Below are 15,982 nucleotides of genomic sequence, written 5' to 3'. Positions count from 1 at the left end.
TATAATAGCTTTAACTAATACGTCTATCTTTATATATGTTATATATTAGGGGTTTTAGTATATAAGTATAGTTACTAATAAGAAAGTAACTTTTAGCTAATTAAAAGCTTTATTAGCTTCCTTAGTCTATTTAAACTTATATCTTATATTTATATAGCCTTTTAGTAGTGCTATTATAAGTATAGTAATACTAAAATACCTTAAGATAAATTTATAGTAGAAATTATAAAACCTTAAGAAGACCTAGATGTCTTTTATTAACACTAGCGCCTTCTAGTTAGTAATTATTTACACACGTAATTTATTTATTTTAATCCTTTTTAGTATAATTATATACCTTAGGAATTTAACTTTTTACTAATAAAAAGAGCACTTTAACAGCTTTATAAATAATCTAAATATCTACAGCCTTTAAAAGACCTTCTTAAGATCTTTAGTATACTACTCCCTTATTATAAAGTAAATTATTAGATTATCTATATATATTATATAATAGGTGTTAAGCAGCTTACTAAGCGCTTAGTAAATAAACGCCTAGAACGTTATAAGTACGTTAGTTAGCCTAAATAGTATAACTATATATTTAAAATAACTATATTACGTCCTAAACGCTGTTTTCTAGTAGTCTTCCTTTTTAATATTAATATAATAGTAGGTATCTTAAATATTTATCTTTAATATCTATTTTACCTTATAAAGCCTATCTAGTAGCTTACTAATTAATAGTAATAGATAATAATTCTTTATTATAACCTTATTAAGGCCTTAGTAATTTATATAGAGTTATATTATACTATCCTTTTTTAGTATAAAGAGTATAAGTACTTTAGCCTTACTAATAGACCTAGTAATACGCCTATTTACTAAGTTCTTAGTAATATATTAGCGTAATTCCTCTAGTTATTTCTTATTTAGTAAGTAGATTAGGCTATATAAAGGCTTTTTCCTTAGCATAAGATTAATTAAGTGTTTAGCCTTACTATACACCTATAGTCCTATTACTAATTACTTATTAAAAGTAGCTACTTTACTTTATAACTCCTCTAGGAGTATGTCTAGCGGTTTTAGCTTTATTAGTTTACTTACCTTATATAAGATATATAATATATATACGTATTTATTATTTTTAATAATATTATAAGTAATTAACTTTAGCTTTATAATAGATATTACCTTATAATACTATTAATTTATAGCTATATTTATTTAGATGCCTTCCTAGCTTATAGACTGTCTAGACATAAGAATATTAGGTTATTTTTTCTCTTATTCTATCTTAATAACTAGTTAGTAAACCTTCTATAGCTACTTATAGTAGTTAATTAAAAAAAAAATTAGCTAATAGGCTTTTCCTTATTTTACCTTTTTACCTATAAATAACTTAAGGGTTAAGGCCTTAGCCTTTATAGGCTTTAGGCTTAGGTGTTTTACTAATTTAGTGCTAATAAGGTCTACTTCTAAGTATATATTTATTACTACTTTAATAACTTCCTTAGCGTCCCCTTATAGGATAATTACTATAGCTATAGTAGTAGTTCCTATAGGTACCTTTATTAGTTTAGGTGTAGGTGTTTAAGGTATAACACTTACGCCTACTTATTTTCTAATAAGTTAAGTTTATAGACCCTAGGCCTTATAATAATATTTTATATAGTAGTAGTTTTTTTATTTAGTTAGTAAGTAAACAGCCTACTATTACTCCCCTTATTAGGTTTTCTTCTATAGTATTTACTTATAAGGTGCCTTAGCTTATTATAGATATAACACTAGCTTACCTCTAGCTAACCCTTTAGTAACTAAGTGTTATGTCTTTTGCCTCCTGCTAGTTTATACGCTTACTTTATTAGCCTTAATCCTTTAGGTATATCTTTATTTTAATCCCTTTTATATAGCGTAGGTCTTTATAGCTATTTACCTTTAGGTATAAGGCGCTTCTTACTATCCCTTACTAATCCTTTAGTAAGCTATTACTCCCTAAGTAACTACAGCTGTCTAGCCTTATAAGTAACGTCTCTAGGTTAAAAGATAGGCACCTTTTATTATACTATCTTATCTTATAATAGAATTAGTAAGCTAAAGAAGTAGTAATACGCCTTAGTTTTTAAGTCCTTAACGTCTTTAGTGCCTAGGTTATAATATATTACTAACTAGTTAGTAAGGTATTATATTAGGCTTTAGCTATTACGTATTTTTATTCTTTTTAGCTCTTACTAGTAGTCTTATTCTTAGGCCTCTAGGTTAATATACTATTAGTAAAGAAACGCTAAGAAATTACTTTACTTTAGAGGCTTTAGTAGGCCTTTTTTATAGTTATACTACTATATCTATAGGGTTAAAGACACCCTTAAGAGGGCCTATTTAATATATTACTTAACAGTACTTCCTAAGTAAAGCCTATTTCTTACCTCTATAGTAATAATCTAATTAGCTACTTAGGCGCTTATAAATTCTTCCCTTATAGTCCTATAGTTATAAAATAGGGGCTTCTTATATTCCTTTTTATTAGGACGCTATACTAGTCTGTTAGTAAGCTCTTATAGAAGGCGCTTATAGTGTCTTTACTCCTTATAATACTCCTTAACTATAGTCTTTATAGTTTCTTAAAAGTATAATATTATTACTTATATAAGGTTAATAATCCTTAGGCTTAGTATAGTTATACTAGCACTTTAGTATATACTTACACTTTACTTATTATATAACTACTTAGTAATAAAAGCCTTATTAGCCTTATTAGTAGCTATATAGGAATCTAGCGTATTAAACCCTCTTAATAGCGTCCTTCCTTATGTTATTTCTTTATTAGATTGTTATATAGACCGTTCTAGTAGTATGCTTTAATTAATAGCTACAGTTAGGCCTGTTAGGTACTTAATTCTAGATAGCTACAGCTTGTCTATACTAGCTGCGCGTTAGCAACGCGTTAGCAGAAGATTAGTCTGTCTGGCATTATTCTAATCTATCTTGCCTGTACTAGTTTCTTAAGAGAGATAGAAGCTTAAGAATTATAAGATATTTAGCTATAGGCACTTAACTAGGTAGGGCTTAATAGTAGGTATTAGTGTATTATAAGACTTAAGCTTATAGAGCCCTTTATCTTGTTAGGCCTCTGCTATAATAACTCTGTAGTAGGGTGGGGTCGCTAGAGCCTTAGCGACTAATTACTAAGACCTATAACTGCTGTTATAAATCCTTTTATAATAAAAAAGAAGATTTAGAATTATAATAGACTATTAAAATTATAAAGAAGTATTAGTAATTATAAGTCTTATATTATATAGAAGCTAAATCTTAGAGAACTATTCTCCTGTAATTTATAAGGCTATTACTAGCTAAATACGCCCTACTCCCTAAAACACTATACTAACCTTAAGATAGTTAGGTAGCTATTACTACCTAGTCTTAGGTAGCGCCCTTTAGTTAAGTAGTTATTATCTTATAATAAAAAGCTACTACTACTATAGTTATTACTAAACTATTAATAATAGCCTTAGCCTTAGTAAGTATAGTCTACTTAATATTAATTATTAGGTAATAAAGGTAAGGATTTAGTAAGGTACTAGCTATAGTAAGGGCGCCTTATAGTAGTACTAATAGATAACTATAATTAGCTATATACTTCTTCTAATACTATAGCTAGAGCGTATAGGTAAAAGTTACACTTAGGAACCCTAAAGCAGGTATTTAGTAACTAACTTCTTAACACCTTATTATTTTAGTATAATAAGGAGAAAGCCTATTAGATAAAGGCTAGCTTTAAGATAAGCTCCTTAAGGGCTTAGATCTTAGTTATTATAGGATTATTATATATAACTTAAGGAAGTATTATTTCTTACTATTTAGGTAAGTAAGTTTATATTTATTCTTATGTCTTAAAGTAGTTATAAGTTTAGTTAACTATTTTATTAAAATTATAAATACTATTACTATAAATATAATTAATATAGAACTAAAATACCTTACTTTTTAGTATAATTAAGAAGGTAAGGCTAAGCTAGTGCTACTTAATCCTAACCTTACTATAATTATCTTAAAAAATACTTAACTTTAGATTAAGAACGTTATATAGCTTACTACTATACTTTATTTTATTAGTTAGTAGCTTTATAAGGTTAGTTAGCTAATATAAGTAAGGTTATAAGGAAAAAATAAAAATAAAGTTAGGCTTATATAGTAGCTAACGTTATTATAATTTATTATAGCCTTATAACTAAAATCTCTATATAGTACTTTAAGGTAGTAGGTTAGTAGTAGGCTTATAGTTACTTAATAAGTTAAATAGTATATCTTACTAAGGATTTATTCTATTTATTATAATAGGCTAACTACCTAATTACTTACTATACTAGCTATAATAAGATTAATAAGTAGAGTAATAAGTAAGGTAAGAAGTAAGGTAAGGTATTCTTAGGTTATATAATAAGGTATTAATAAATAAAGTGCTTATATTACCTCTAAGTATTAGGTTTAAGTTAGTAAGTGCCTAGTAGATTCTATTTTATTATAAGAGTAAAGTTAGGCCTTCTTACTTCTGCTTTAGCTAGTAATAATTTACTATTAATAGATAAGTTAAGGTAAATAAGGTTAGTTACCTCTATAAAGTAATATTAGCTACTATTTATAATAATATTAAAAAAGTAATAAATAAGGCCTAATTAATTATTAATCTGTCCTTAGGTAAGATATATTAACTAGTAATATTATTAATAAATTTAGGATTTTTTATTTATAAGTTAAAGATAGGCTGTTTATAGCGTATAAAAGTAATATCTTCTTTAGTCTATATATAGAAATTAGCGTTAAGAAGGTCTACTAATTTAGGTGTAATCCTTCTTTTTACTAAATTAATAAAGACTTTATTATTAATAAGGTAATTATAAAATATTAATAATACCTTAGTGCCTATAGCGTTAAAGGTAGTAGTAGTCTAATTTATAAAATCTAACTAAAAAGCGCTAAGAAGGTAATAGCTATAGAGGTTAGCGTCTAACTATATAGTAATTATATATATTATATATAATTTAACCTTATAAGGGTCTAACTTATTAAGATTAAAGTTAATATAGTTACCTTATGTTAATAAATTAATATAGTAAATAAAGGTAGGTAGAAGAGGGAGAGGTTATAAGAGGTATAATAATAAGGATAGTAAGTATAAATATAAATATAAGTTATAGGTATTTATTACTAGTTAACTTAGGAGCCCTACTATTACTAGTAGTAGCTCTTTACCTTTTTTTTTCTACTTATTATTAATATAGATTTAGTTAAAATAAAGTAAGGAATTAAAGAAAGTTATAATAATAATAATAATAGTTAAGTTATAGAGGATTTACGCTAATAGGCTGCTAATCCTCTCTGCTTTACGTAAAAAACCTTACTAATCTGTTATAGTAGTAATCTAGTAATTAATTACATACTAATTAGTGTTAGTTTAATTACTATAAAGGGATATCTTAATATTACGTAACAGATTGTGATTTAGAATAGTTACTTGTTGTATATTAGTTAGTTATAAAGTGAATCCAGACTTTTGGGTGGTATACTGGTAGTGAGGTGGATACTGCTAAGGGAGGCGGTGTGTCACGTGAATATCACGTGACCACCTCCCCCGAAGCATACCTACCGTATACCAACAGTCCCATTTATTTCTTTGCTTTCTCTCTTCCTTATTTCGTATCAACAGTCGTTTAGGCGAAGGACGATATGCCAGCCTTCTGTAGCTAAAGCCTCTGGCTACAGGGAATGAACAATCCCAAATATACAACATAGGAAATACGTCGTGAGTCAGTACCGGGCACTTGAGCTCAGACGTACCTCGATTCCTATATCTGAGCCTCGTGGCTAAATTCAAAGCTCATTCCTTCCCAGAAAGCATCATCCATGAAAGCTTCTCCGTCCTGCCCGCTGATGTCAATAATGGCATCCGCTAGAGCGAACTGCGTATTATAGGCAGCCTCTGAACCGCCATTGAATCCCCATTGGCCCGCACCATCCCACATGAAGTCTTGAGCAATGGTATTCATAAGTGGACAGAGGTTCTGCTCAAGAGTCTGCTGCGGATGCACCGATACATTTTCCGTGTCCTTTCCAGCGAGCTTTGCCAAGTTCTTCCGGTCACTCTGGAGCAGTGAATTTGGGATCCTCTCTGGGTACTTTTGGTAGAGGTACTTGATGAGATCGACCCTCATCCTACAAGCCGGCTTCCATGATGTTGACAGCTCGCTCAGGATATCCAAGCACGCTTCAATGTACAAGGTGCAGCACGGTCTGCCGGTATTTGCGAATTCGGGTTCGGGTCTCGCATACTGAATGAGAACCAGCGTGGCGGTGAGTATGCAGTGCGTAGCCGAAATTGGGCTCTTGCGGAAGCTTCCAAACACTTGCCTGTACTTCTTGCCGGCGTGGCATATACGTTTGGCCGATTCGACGCAGAGTTCTTCGAGTCGCTTGATGGTCTCTGTCTTTGGTAATACGGGTGCCTCTTTCGGTCTGATGAGGAAGGGCTTGAAGAGAAGAATGCAGCAGGTGTGATAGACCATGTGCAGCGTGTAGACCTGTGGCACATCGTTGGGTCGGTCAATCCTTAGATCGGCTGGAAGCTCGTAGAACCATGTCTTGAGCTCAAGGGTACACGACTGGAGGAAAGATATTCTCTGTGGTCCTTTGTACAGAGGTTTTGGGGCGTATCTGCAATTGGTCGTCAGCTTCGTTGATTGCAAGGAGCTGTCAACAGCATGAGCAACAATTCAATACTAACAGAGCGAGCAGAATATTTTCCAAGATGCGACAAAGTCCAATCAGCCCACGGTGGACATGGATCTTCTTATTGCATCGCATCATTTTGCTCGTGTCGCTGCCCGCGGTACTTATTTGTTCTGGTGTGAATGGCGATGGCAGATTCACGGCACCCTGGACATCCTATGTAGTTGAATCTTGATTAGCATCACTGGCTCTCTCACCTTAACAGCTGCAGGATTAGAGCTTACCAGCAAGCTACAGACCCGTCCAGTGTAGATCGCGGTCAGCTTGTCGTCACAGTAGAGCGACCAGTATACCTGCCGTCTCAACTCTATCTCTTCGCTTGACATGTGAAACGTGCCACCCAGGGATGCGGCATCGAGGTTGAGCCCCATGTCGAGGGCGAGTCGATTTGCCATCCCCTGGTGAAGCCACCCTGTGTTAGAGGCGGGGATAGTATCAAGTAAAGGAGTTAGCAATAGGCGTAGTTAGGGTTTAATTATAACAATTATTCTAATATACCTCCTCTAACCCCTATCTTCTATAGAGTTTTCCTTTTTTATTATTCCTTTAGTGACTAGTTTATTTAGTCCTAGTCCTACTCTAGTGCCCCCCTAGGGCCCTACTCTAGGTACCTAATATAATCCCCTCCCTCTAAGGTCCTGCCCTTAAGACCTTAAGTAGGCTATCTACTAGTAGCCCCCCTATTAGCTGCTTAGACTGTCTAATAGCTAAGCCTTACGCCTAACTCCTAATTTTTTAGGGCCCTAAGCTAGCTACTTACTAGTAGTCCCCTTATTAGCTGCTTAGACTGTCTAATAGCTAAGCCTTATGCCTTACGCTTATTTTTTAGTATCTTAAGAGACGTCTAAGAACGCCTACTAGGCCTAGTAGGCTACTAAATAAGTAGTTATCTCCTTAGCTAACTATTTACTTTTAGTTTTACTTTTATATTATTATATTTTAGCTAGGCCTTAACTACTACTTTTTTAGTATAGTTTAGTTTTTTAGCTTAAAGTATAAGTCTTATATTACTTTACTTAGTAAAGGACTACTTATTTTATAATAAGGACACTTTATTTACTTATAATACCTTTTAATACTTTTTATTAACTAAACTTTATAGTACTTTTTTAAGTACTATATACTTTTTATTATTTTTATTATTATAATATTTAGTTTTTTTATTAACTATTTATTAAGCCTTAAGTTATATTACTTTTATAATAAAAAAAAATTTTACTTTACTTTTTATAGTTAGTACTAATAACTTTTTAGTCTTAACTAGCTTTTTTTATTAAGGCTTATTTAGTCTTAACTTTATAAGCTTAAGTTATTATTATAACTAGCTTTTTTTTAATACTAACTTAAAATAAGTAATTTAAATTAACTTAGGTTTTTATTAATTTTTTTATTACTTATTTTTTTTTATAATACTTTTATATTATTATTATTTTTTTTATTACTACTATTACTACTACTACTTAGTAGTAATAGTAATAGTAATAATACTAGTAATAGTATTAGTACTACTAGCTTTTTTACTACTACTATTATATTTACTACTATACTTACTAATACTACTATTACTACTAATACTACTACTTTTACTATCCCTAAAAGTACTAAAAGCCTTACTATTATTTTCTTATTACCTCTTTAGTCTATTAGCTTTTTAAATAAAAAAAATAAAAATAACTATACTATAGTTTATTTTATTTTATATTACTACTACTTTTAAGCTATATTTATTTAGTATATAAATATAGCTAACACTAAGGCTAAGTTTTTTTACTACTTTAAGACTACTAGTAAGTGTTTAACACCTTAGTACCCCTTAAAGGCCTTTTTTTACTTATATTTTAGTCCTAATTATACTACTAGCTACTAGTAATAAGTACTTTTAGTATACTAAGATATATAATAAGAAGTATATTTATATAAGTATTTTTATATTATTTTTTTTATTAGTAAAAAGTGCTTTAGTAACCTCTTACTAACCTCTTATAAGCTACTTATATTATAACCTTTACTACTTTTACTCTTAAAAATATTTTTAAGGCCTTTTACTATAATAATATTATATATACTAACTACTACTACTATAAAGTATATCCTTTTTAGTACTTTATAACTACCTCCTAACTAACTTTTTATATAAAAAAAGGTTACTACTACCTAAACTATAGTTAAAAAAGCTTTTTAAAAAAAAAGTAAATACTACTAAGGCCCCTAACGCTAAGTATAAGGCTAAAGCTAAAAAAAAAAAGTAGCTTCTTTATAGCTATAAGGTTATAGCCCTTAAGGCTTTTACTACTACTACTACCTCTTTAGTTAAGTTAGCTAAAGTAGCTACTATAGTGCTTTAGTATTAAAACGTACTCCTTAAGAAGTAGACTAAGGCTATTAAGGCCTAAGGTGCCTTTTTTTTTAAGTAGGCTACTACTTACTTTTAGGTTATATATTATTTCTTTTTAGTAACCCCTTATTACTTTTTAGTTACTAACTTTTATTTTAGTATACTACTAACCTTAACTTTTAGTCTAAAGGTAATATAGCCTTTAGTATACTTAGTAAAAGTAAAAATAAAAAGAAAAAGTAAGCGTTACTACCCCTTTAGTGCTTTTCCCCCTTAGGCCCTCTCTTAGTTTTATTTTTTTTTCTAGCTACTATAGGCTTTAGATACCTAGCCTTTAGGCTATATACTTTTTAGCCTTAGTGCTAAAAAATAATAAGAAAAATTTAGCCCCTTAGGCTAAGTACTTACTTTTACTTAGTATCTTTTTTATACTTTTTTAGTAACCTCTTACTTATAGCCTTATTATAAATCCCTAGATATATTTCTTTATAGCTTTTATAAATTTTTTTTCTTACTATATTTTTTTATTTAATAAAATACTACTTATTTTACTATAGTCTTTTATATATTACTATTTAGTTTACTTTATATATATCTTTTTTTTTAATTTAAATAAGCTAAGGCTTTACTAATACTTTTTTAAACTTTTTTAGCTAAAATAGTAAGAATATATTATAAATATAGTACTTTATTTTTATATCTAGCTTATAAGCTTTTTTACTAGTAACTACTTATATTACTATAAAAAGTCTAAAATACTTATCTACTAGCTTTTTTAATAGTTATCTTTACTTAATAAATTTAGCTAATAATAAGACTTTTTTTTTTACTTTAAACTTAATATTTTTTTTTTTTTAGTTATACTACTTCTTATAGGTTTAGCTTATAGACTTTAGTATACTAATAATAGTAGCCCTCTAGCTTCTTAGCTTTTTAACCTTTTTATAGGCTATAAGGACCTCTACTAGTTTTTATCTTATTAGTCTTATATTATAAAGGTTTTATAAGGTATAACCTATAAAGGCTTTTACTAGTAATACTTTAGTTACTTTATACTATACCTTATTATAAATAAATTTTACTATTAGAAGCTATTTAACTTAATTATCTTACTTTATATTATAAAAGGCTTATAAAAAGTATTTTATATTTTAATTTTACTACTTTATCTATTTATTTATTTAGAGGTAGTAAGTAGTATTAAGTTTTTACTTAATAGCTAGCTAATAGTATACTACTACTTAAAAATAGCTAGTAAATAAGGATTTTTTATCTAATATTATTACTATAAGGATACTAAATCTTAAGAACACCTTATCTACTAAAAAAGTTACTAGCTAGTTTACTATAATAGTCTCTTAAGTAAGTAGGTAAATAGTATACTTTATAAGCTTATTTACTACTACTAAAATACTATTATACACCTTATTATTAAAGCCTTTTAACTTTAGTAGCTTTATAATAAAGTCTATAGTTATATATTCTTATAGCTAGCTAGGCACTAATAGGGGCGCTAGCTTTTTATATAATAAGTAGTACCTTAGTTTAGTTTACTAGTATATTATATAAGTCCTTATATACTTCTTAATATCTTTTCTTATTAACTTCTAGAAATATATTTATTTAATACGTTTAAGTATATAGTTTACTTTTAGGTAACCTCTAGCTAGCTTATTATAAAATACTACTAGTAACTTTATCCTTACTATATACCTATTAAAAATAAATAGTTTTTTATTATACTATAGTGCTTTATTTTCTTTTTTTATCTATTAACTACTTAGTTATTACTACTTTTCTAATTAGGCTTACTTATTTACTAGTTATACTATAATAATCTTATTTTCTAAGTTAGTAGTAAGTTATCTTTAGTCTAGTAACCTAAGACCTAGTGACTTACTATATCTAAACGTTATAACCTATTTCCTAAATCTACTAAGGAAATCTACTAGGAACATACTATACGCTTCTTTTTCCTCCTCTTTAGTAGGCTAGTAGTCTAGCTATTATAAAAGCCTATCTACTATATTATCTTTTTTAGACTAGTACTTAATCTTAAAGTTAAATAATAATAAATCTTATAGTAGCTAGGCTTAGTAACTATTAAGTTAGGGCTTAGTAGCTAGGTAGTAGTACCTTAAGTAGTTTATTAGGAATACTATTTAATATTATATATATAATAAGTAGTATTTTTAGTAAATTACTACCTTATAGATTATAAGTAGCTTTACTTTTAGTGCCTTATAATAGAGTTTTACTTCTTATAGCTTTTATAATATAAAGGCTACTAGGTGTTATACTTCTTTATAAAGCTAGTATATTACTATATTAATTATAAAGTTAGATATATTTATTTTAACCTATATAAGTAACTTAAAGTTAAAATACTAAAAGATTAAGGCCTAAGTAAATAAGGCATAAAGCTTATAAAAAGCCTTCTCTACCTCTTATATTATTACTTACTTCCTTACTACCTTAGATATTAGCCTATCTATTAAAAGGGTATATACCTTAAAGTAGTTTTTAATAAATTACTAGTAGAATCTTATAAACCTTAGGAAAACCTAGATCTCTCTAACGCTAGTAGGAAGTAACTACTTTACTATTACTTATACTTACTTATACTTTATAGTAATCTTTTTATTAAACACTATAAAACCTAAGAACTTAATAGACTAAGTATAGAAAATATACTTCTTAAGGTTTATATATAGCCCTATAGCGTCTAACTAGCTTAACACTTACTTAACTACTTTTATATAACTTTTCTTATTTTTTATAAAGATTAAGATATTATTTAAGTAAATAATATATATAATGTTTACTAGCCTAGTAAAGGTATTATTAATATACGCCTAAAACGTTACTAGTATATTAACTAGCCTAAATAGTATAATATAATATTTAAAGTGTTTATAGTAAGTATAAAAGGCTGTTTTCTATTTATTACTTATCTTAATCTTTACTTAGTAATATACGTCCTTTAGGTCTAGCTTTATATACTACTTTACTTCTACTAAATAGTTAAGGATCTTACTAATAAGAAGTAGTAGTATATAATTCTTAATAGTTACTTTATTAAGCCCCTTATAGTCTATATAAAGATATAGCTTACCTTTTTTCTTAAGAATAAAGAAGATTAGTGCCCTTACTAGGCTTATAAAGTGTCTAATCTAGCCCTTCTTAAGTAACTTATTAATATATATCCTTAATTACTTTAGTTCTTTTTTAGCTAATAAGTAAATAAAGCTAAATAGCGCTTTTACCTTTAGTTTTAAATTAATTATATATAAGTAGCCTTTATTACCTATTAGCTAGGCTACTAGGCCTATATTAAATATATATACTTATTCCTTATAGGCCTTTAGTAAGGTAGTCTTTATTTTTTTATCTTATTTAGCTTTTACTTTTTCTCTTTAGTTATAATAAGGTATCTTTAGTGCTCCCTTATTCCCCTTATATTATAAGTAGTAGATTATTAGTTAATAAGCTAAAATAGCCCTTAACTCCTTATACACCTTCTTAATTTCCTACTTACTTTAGATAAGTTAGAAGTAGTCTTTTTTAGTAAATATATTTAACTAATTATTATTTACTTTATATTTAGTTATACTACTTATCTTTAGGGGATCTTTAGGATAGCGTTATATCTAGCTATATTACTAACTTAAAAGGTATAGCTTTATATCCTTAAGACCTTTATATTATTTATAACTTTTATTACTACCTTTTTTATTTTATAGTCTAAAGCTTTACTTTTTTATATACTTTAAAGCGCTAGGCCCCCTTAGCTTACTTTTACTAATACCTTTATATATAATATCCTTTAGTATAGTATATTCTTATTTATATTAAGGTTAATTAGTATTTTTTTTTTATATACTACTTATCTTAATATAAAAATTTACCTTAAAGTAGTAGTATAGTCCTTTATCTTAAGGGAGCTTAATACTATTAACCTTTATTAGCACTAAGGTATACTATTTCCTTAAGTGTTATAGTTATTTATACTTATAGTACTTCTTTTTACTATATCTAGCTAACTAGTACCTAGGCTTTTTATAGTTATAATAAGTAGGTAGTCCTTAGGTCCTCTTTAGCTAAGGTGTTATACTTTTTTTTTTTTAACCCCTAGCTTTAATATAAGTATACCTACTAGTGTTATAGCTATTAGTATTATATATATACTAGTAGCTTTAGTTAAAAAAGTGTTTATAGTTATTAGTTATACTACTACTTTTTAGTAGCTTTTTTTTTTAACCTTACCTTAGCTATCTTCTTAATACCTCTCTTATATAGGTCTTAATAAGTGTTTTTACTTTTTTTACTATATTATCTAACTTCTAGTAAGTAGCTAGTAGCCTTTTAGTAAGTATATAAGTCTTTAGGTCTAAAAGCACTTAGTTTAAAATATAAACTACTTACTACCTCTTTATTTAGGGGTTAAAGCACTTCTTTTTAACTATTTTATACTTATTAATAAATTATTAGTATAACTAGCCTAAGGCTTATTATATAGTATTTAGTTTTATAGTAGTACTAAAAGCCTATATATTATTATTAGTAATATTTACTTTTAGCTAGTTTTTTATAACTTCTTAAGGCACTTTACTAATCTTACTTTTATAATAAAAACCTATATACTTTTTTTATTTATATACTAAGTTACCTTTTAGTATAGTATTAGTATATTTTACTTTATTATTATTAGTTATAAACTTATTTTTTATTATATTAAAATATATTTCTAACTAAAATAAGAATTCTTATAGTTTATTTTAGCTTCCCTTTTTATACCTTAAGGTAAGTAATCTTTTTAAAAATATATTAATATAAAGTTACTTAGCCTTTAGTTAAAGATTAGTAGTTATTTTTATCTCTTTTTATATATTTTTTATAAATATACTACTTTAAAAAGCCTTAATCTAATTAATTATCTTTTTTTTTTTACTTTTTTTACTTTTTTTTTTAAAAAGGCCTTTAGCTTTTTTTTTTAATAACTTACCTAAGTTAATAGTATACTACTTATTTACTAGTATAGACTTAGTTATATTAGGCGTTAGTTATTTTATTATAGTGCTTCTTTATTACTAAGCTATAGTTTAAAATCTAGTAAGTACTATTACTACTTTAGTAGTTAATACACCTAAAGATAAGAAAATATTAGAACGTATTAGAGGTAAGGATAGTATTAAGTAAAGGAGTTAGTAATAGGCGTAGTTAGGGTTTAATTATAATAATTATTCTAATATACCTCCTCTAACCCCTATCTTCTATAGAGTTTTCCTTTTTTGTTATTCCTTTAGTGACTAGTTTATCTGGTCCTGGTCCCACTCTGGTGCCCCCCTGGGGCCCCGCTCCAGGCACCCGACACCCTGCTGCATCACAGCCATAAGCCTGGCAACCATCAGCACATCACAATACATAATCTCATTCGCATTCTGGACACAACTACGCACCACATAGACTCCAACCAGAATTAACATTGACTGAAGTGTCGTAATGGTCGGTCGTTTCATGTCGTAGTGCAAGAGTACTTCAGCTTTCTGCATGAACGGTTTCCCAGCCGTATTCTGGTCAGTGGGATCCGACCGGATATCAACCCTGTCGGAGTAGCGAGACCCTAAAGCAAGAATGCAGTTGAGCAGCAACGGGCTATAGTAGCGACCTTGTGTTTTCATGCTCTCTCTGAACAGCTTCTCATCAACAACCTGACACCAGGGACTCTGATACTCGAAGAAGAGGTCGATCAACTCTGTTTGGAGATCTTCCGGATAGACTTCGGCTTCTAACGGTAGGATGAAGCGATTTGTCTCGACAGGTTTTGTGGTTGTGGGACTGCTCCGATGCTCCTCATTTTCAGGCGTAGATTCTTTGTTAAATCAACTGTCAATAGCAGGCTCTCGCCATGACCCGTTGTGGGGGGGGAGACGGAAGATGAAGCCTACCGCTTTGGAACTCTAGCCGACCACTTGAGGGCCCGAAGTACCGCATTTCGCCATCCTGGTCGTAGTTTACGGCCTTATCGAGGGAAAGAGCCCCTTCAAATGTCGCACAGAGATCATCGAAAGCCGAAGGGCTCAGGCCAGCATCACTGCTGCTTGCCGAAAGATTGATGACCGAGGGCAGCTGGGGTGCTGCCCCTGTAGTTGAGAGTTGAGCAACAGAGGCCTCAACATCGATAGAGCGAGATTGCAGTACCGCTTCTAACAAGTTTATCCTGTTCCTCAGAAGCTGCACGTATGACTTTGAGGCAGGTTTACGGCCATCCTCTTCACTTCTGTAGAGGCAATTGAGGGAGCGTTGGAACACCGGGCGCAAACAGGTCGCTGGCCGTCACACTAGTTCATGTAAGTAAATATCGAACCAATGCTTCACCTATTACTACTGGGTGGTAGAATACGGGGAATTAAAGTATACTCCACCTACCTTGGCTCTTCGGCGCCGGCACTCCTCGCATGCTTTGGACGTATACCTGCGCTTTGGATGACCTACAGCGCGCTCCGGTTGGGGCATGGCGGCGACAGATAGGATGCAAGGGTTTATCCACAGGGCTGATATGTCACTTCTCGAAACCCCCAATATGTAGGATATCGGTCGGGTTCAACAATGAAGATCGAGGCACGCAGGCTGAACTCGCCAGCAGATTGTCGTCTCGTCTGACAAGCCAGACTGAGATGGCATACGTGCTGTGGAGCCAATCACATGGAATTACAGCTGCTGACTAATGGGCGGGGAAGGAATTCATATTCCGCCCTTGTACGGCATTGGCTCGAACCGTTGCTGGAACTCTGCGAAGAGGAGAAAGAATGCCCAGGAAGTGCTGCGACACCACTCAGGCGTCGTTTCGTCAACATACGAAGCAGACAAGCGACGATGCAT

General features: G+C 30.0%; 2 protein-coding genes across 2 annotated transcripts; both read right to left on the bottom strand.

The window, feature by feature from the left end:
• Positions 1-5,825: 5,825 nt before the first annotated feature.
• GLRG_09053 (nitrogen assimilation transcription factor nirA) lies at positions 5,826-6,542 on the bottom strand (the record flags this gene model as incomplete). The annotated part of the gene is made up of 1 exon (XM_008099738.1): positions 5,826-6,542. The coding sequence occupies one exon, from the start codon at positions 6,540-6,542 to the stop codon at positions 5,826-5,828; it is 717 nt and encodes a 238-aa protein (XP_008097929.1).
• Positions 6,543-14,409: 7,867 nt separating this feature from the next.
• Positions 14,410-15,616, bottom strand: GLRG_09052 (uncharacterized protein; the record flags this gene model as incomplete). Its single annotated transcript, XM_008099737.1, has 5 exons — positions 14,410-14,497; positions 14,585-14,972; positions 15,049-15,346; positions 15,424-15,441; positions 15,530-15,616. The coding sequence occupies 5 exons, from the start codon at positions 15,614-15,616 to the stop codon at positions 14,410-14,412; spliced, it is 879 nt and encodes a 292-aa protein (XP_008097928.1).
• Positions 15,617-15,982: the final 366 nt, after the last annotated feature.

Source organism: Colletotrichum graminicola (genome assembly GCF_000149035.1).
Source record: "Colletotrichum graminicola M1.001 genomic scaffold supercont1.44, whole genome shotgun sequence".
Taxonomy (NCBI): domain Eukaryota; kingdom Fungi; phylum Ascomycota; class Sordariomycetes; order Glomerellales; family Glomerellaceae; genus Colletotrichum; species Colletotrichum graminicola.
The sequence above is the reverse complement of the archived record's forward strand: the minus strand, read 5'-3'. Positions and strand labels throughout refer to the sequence as shown.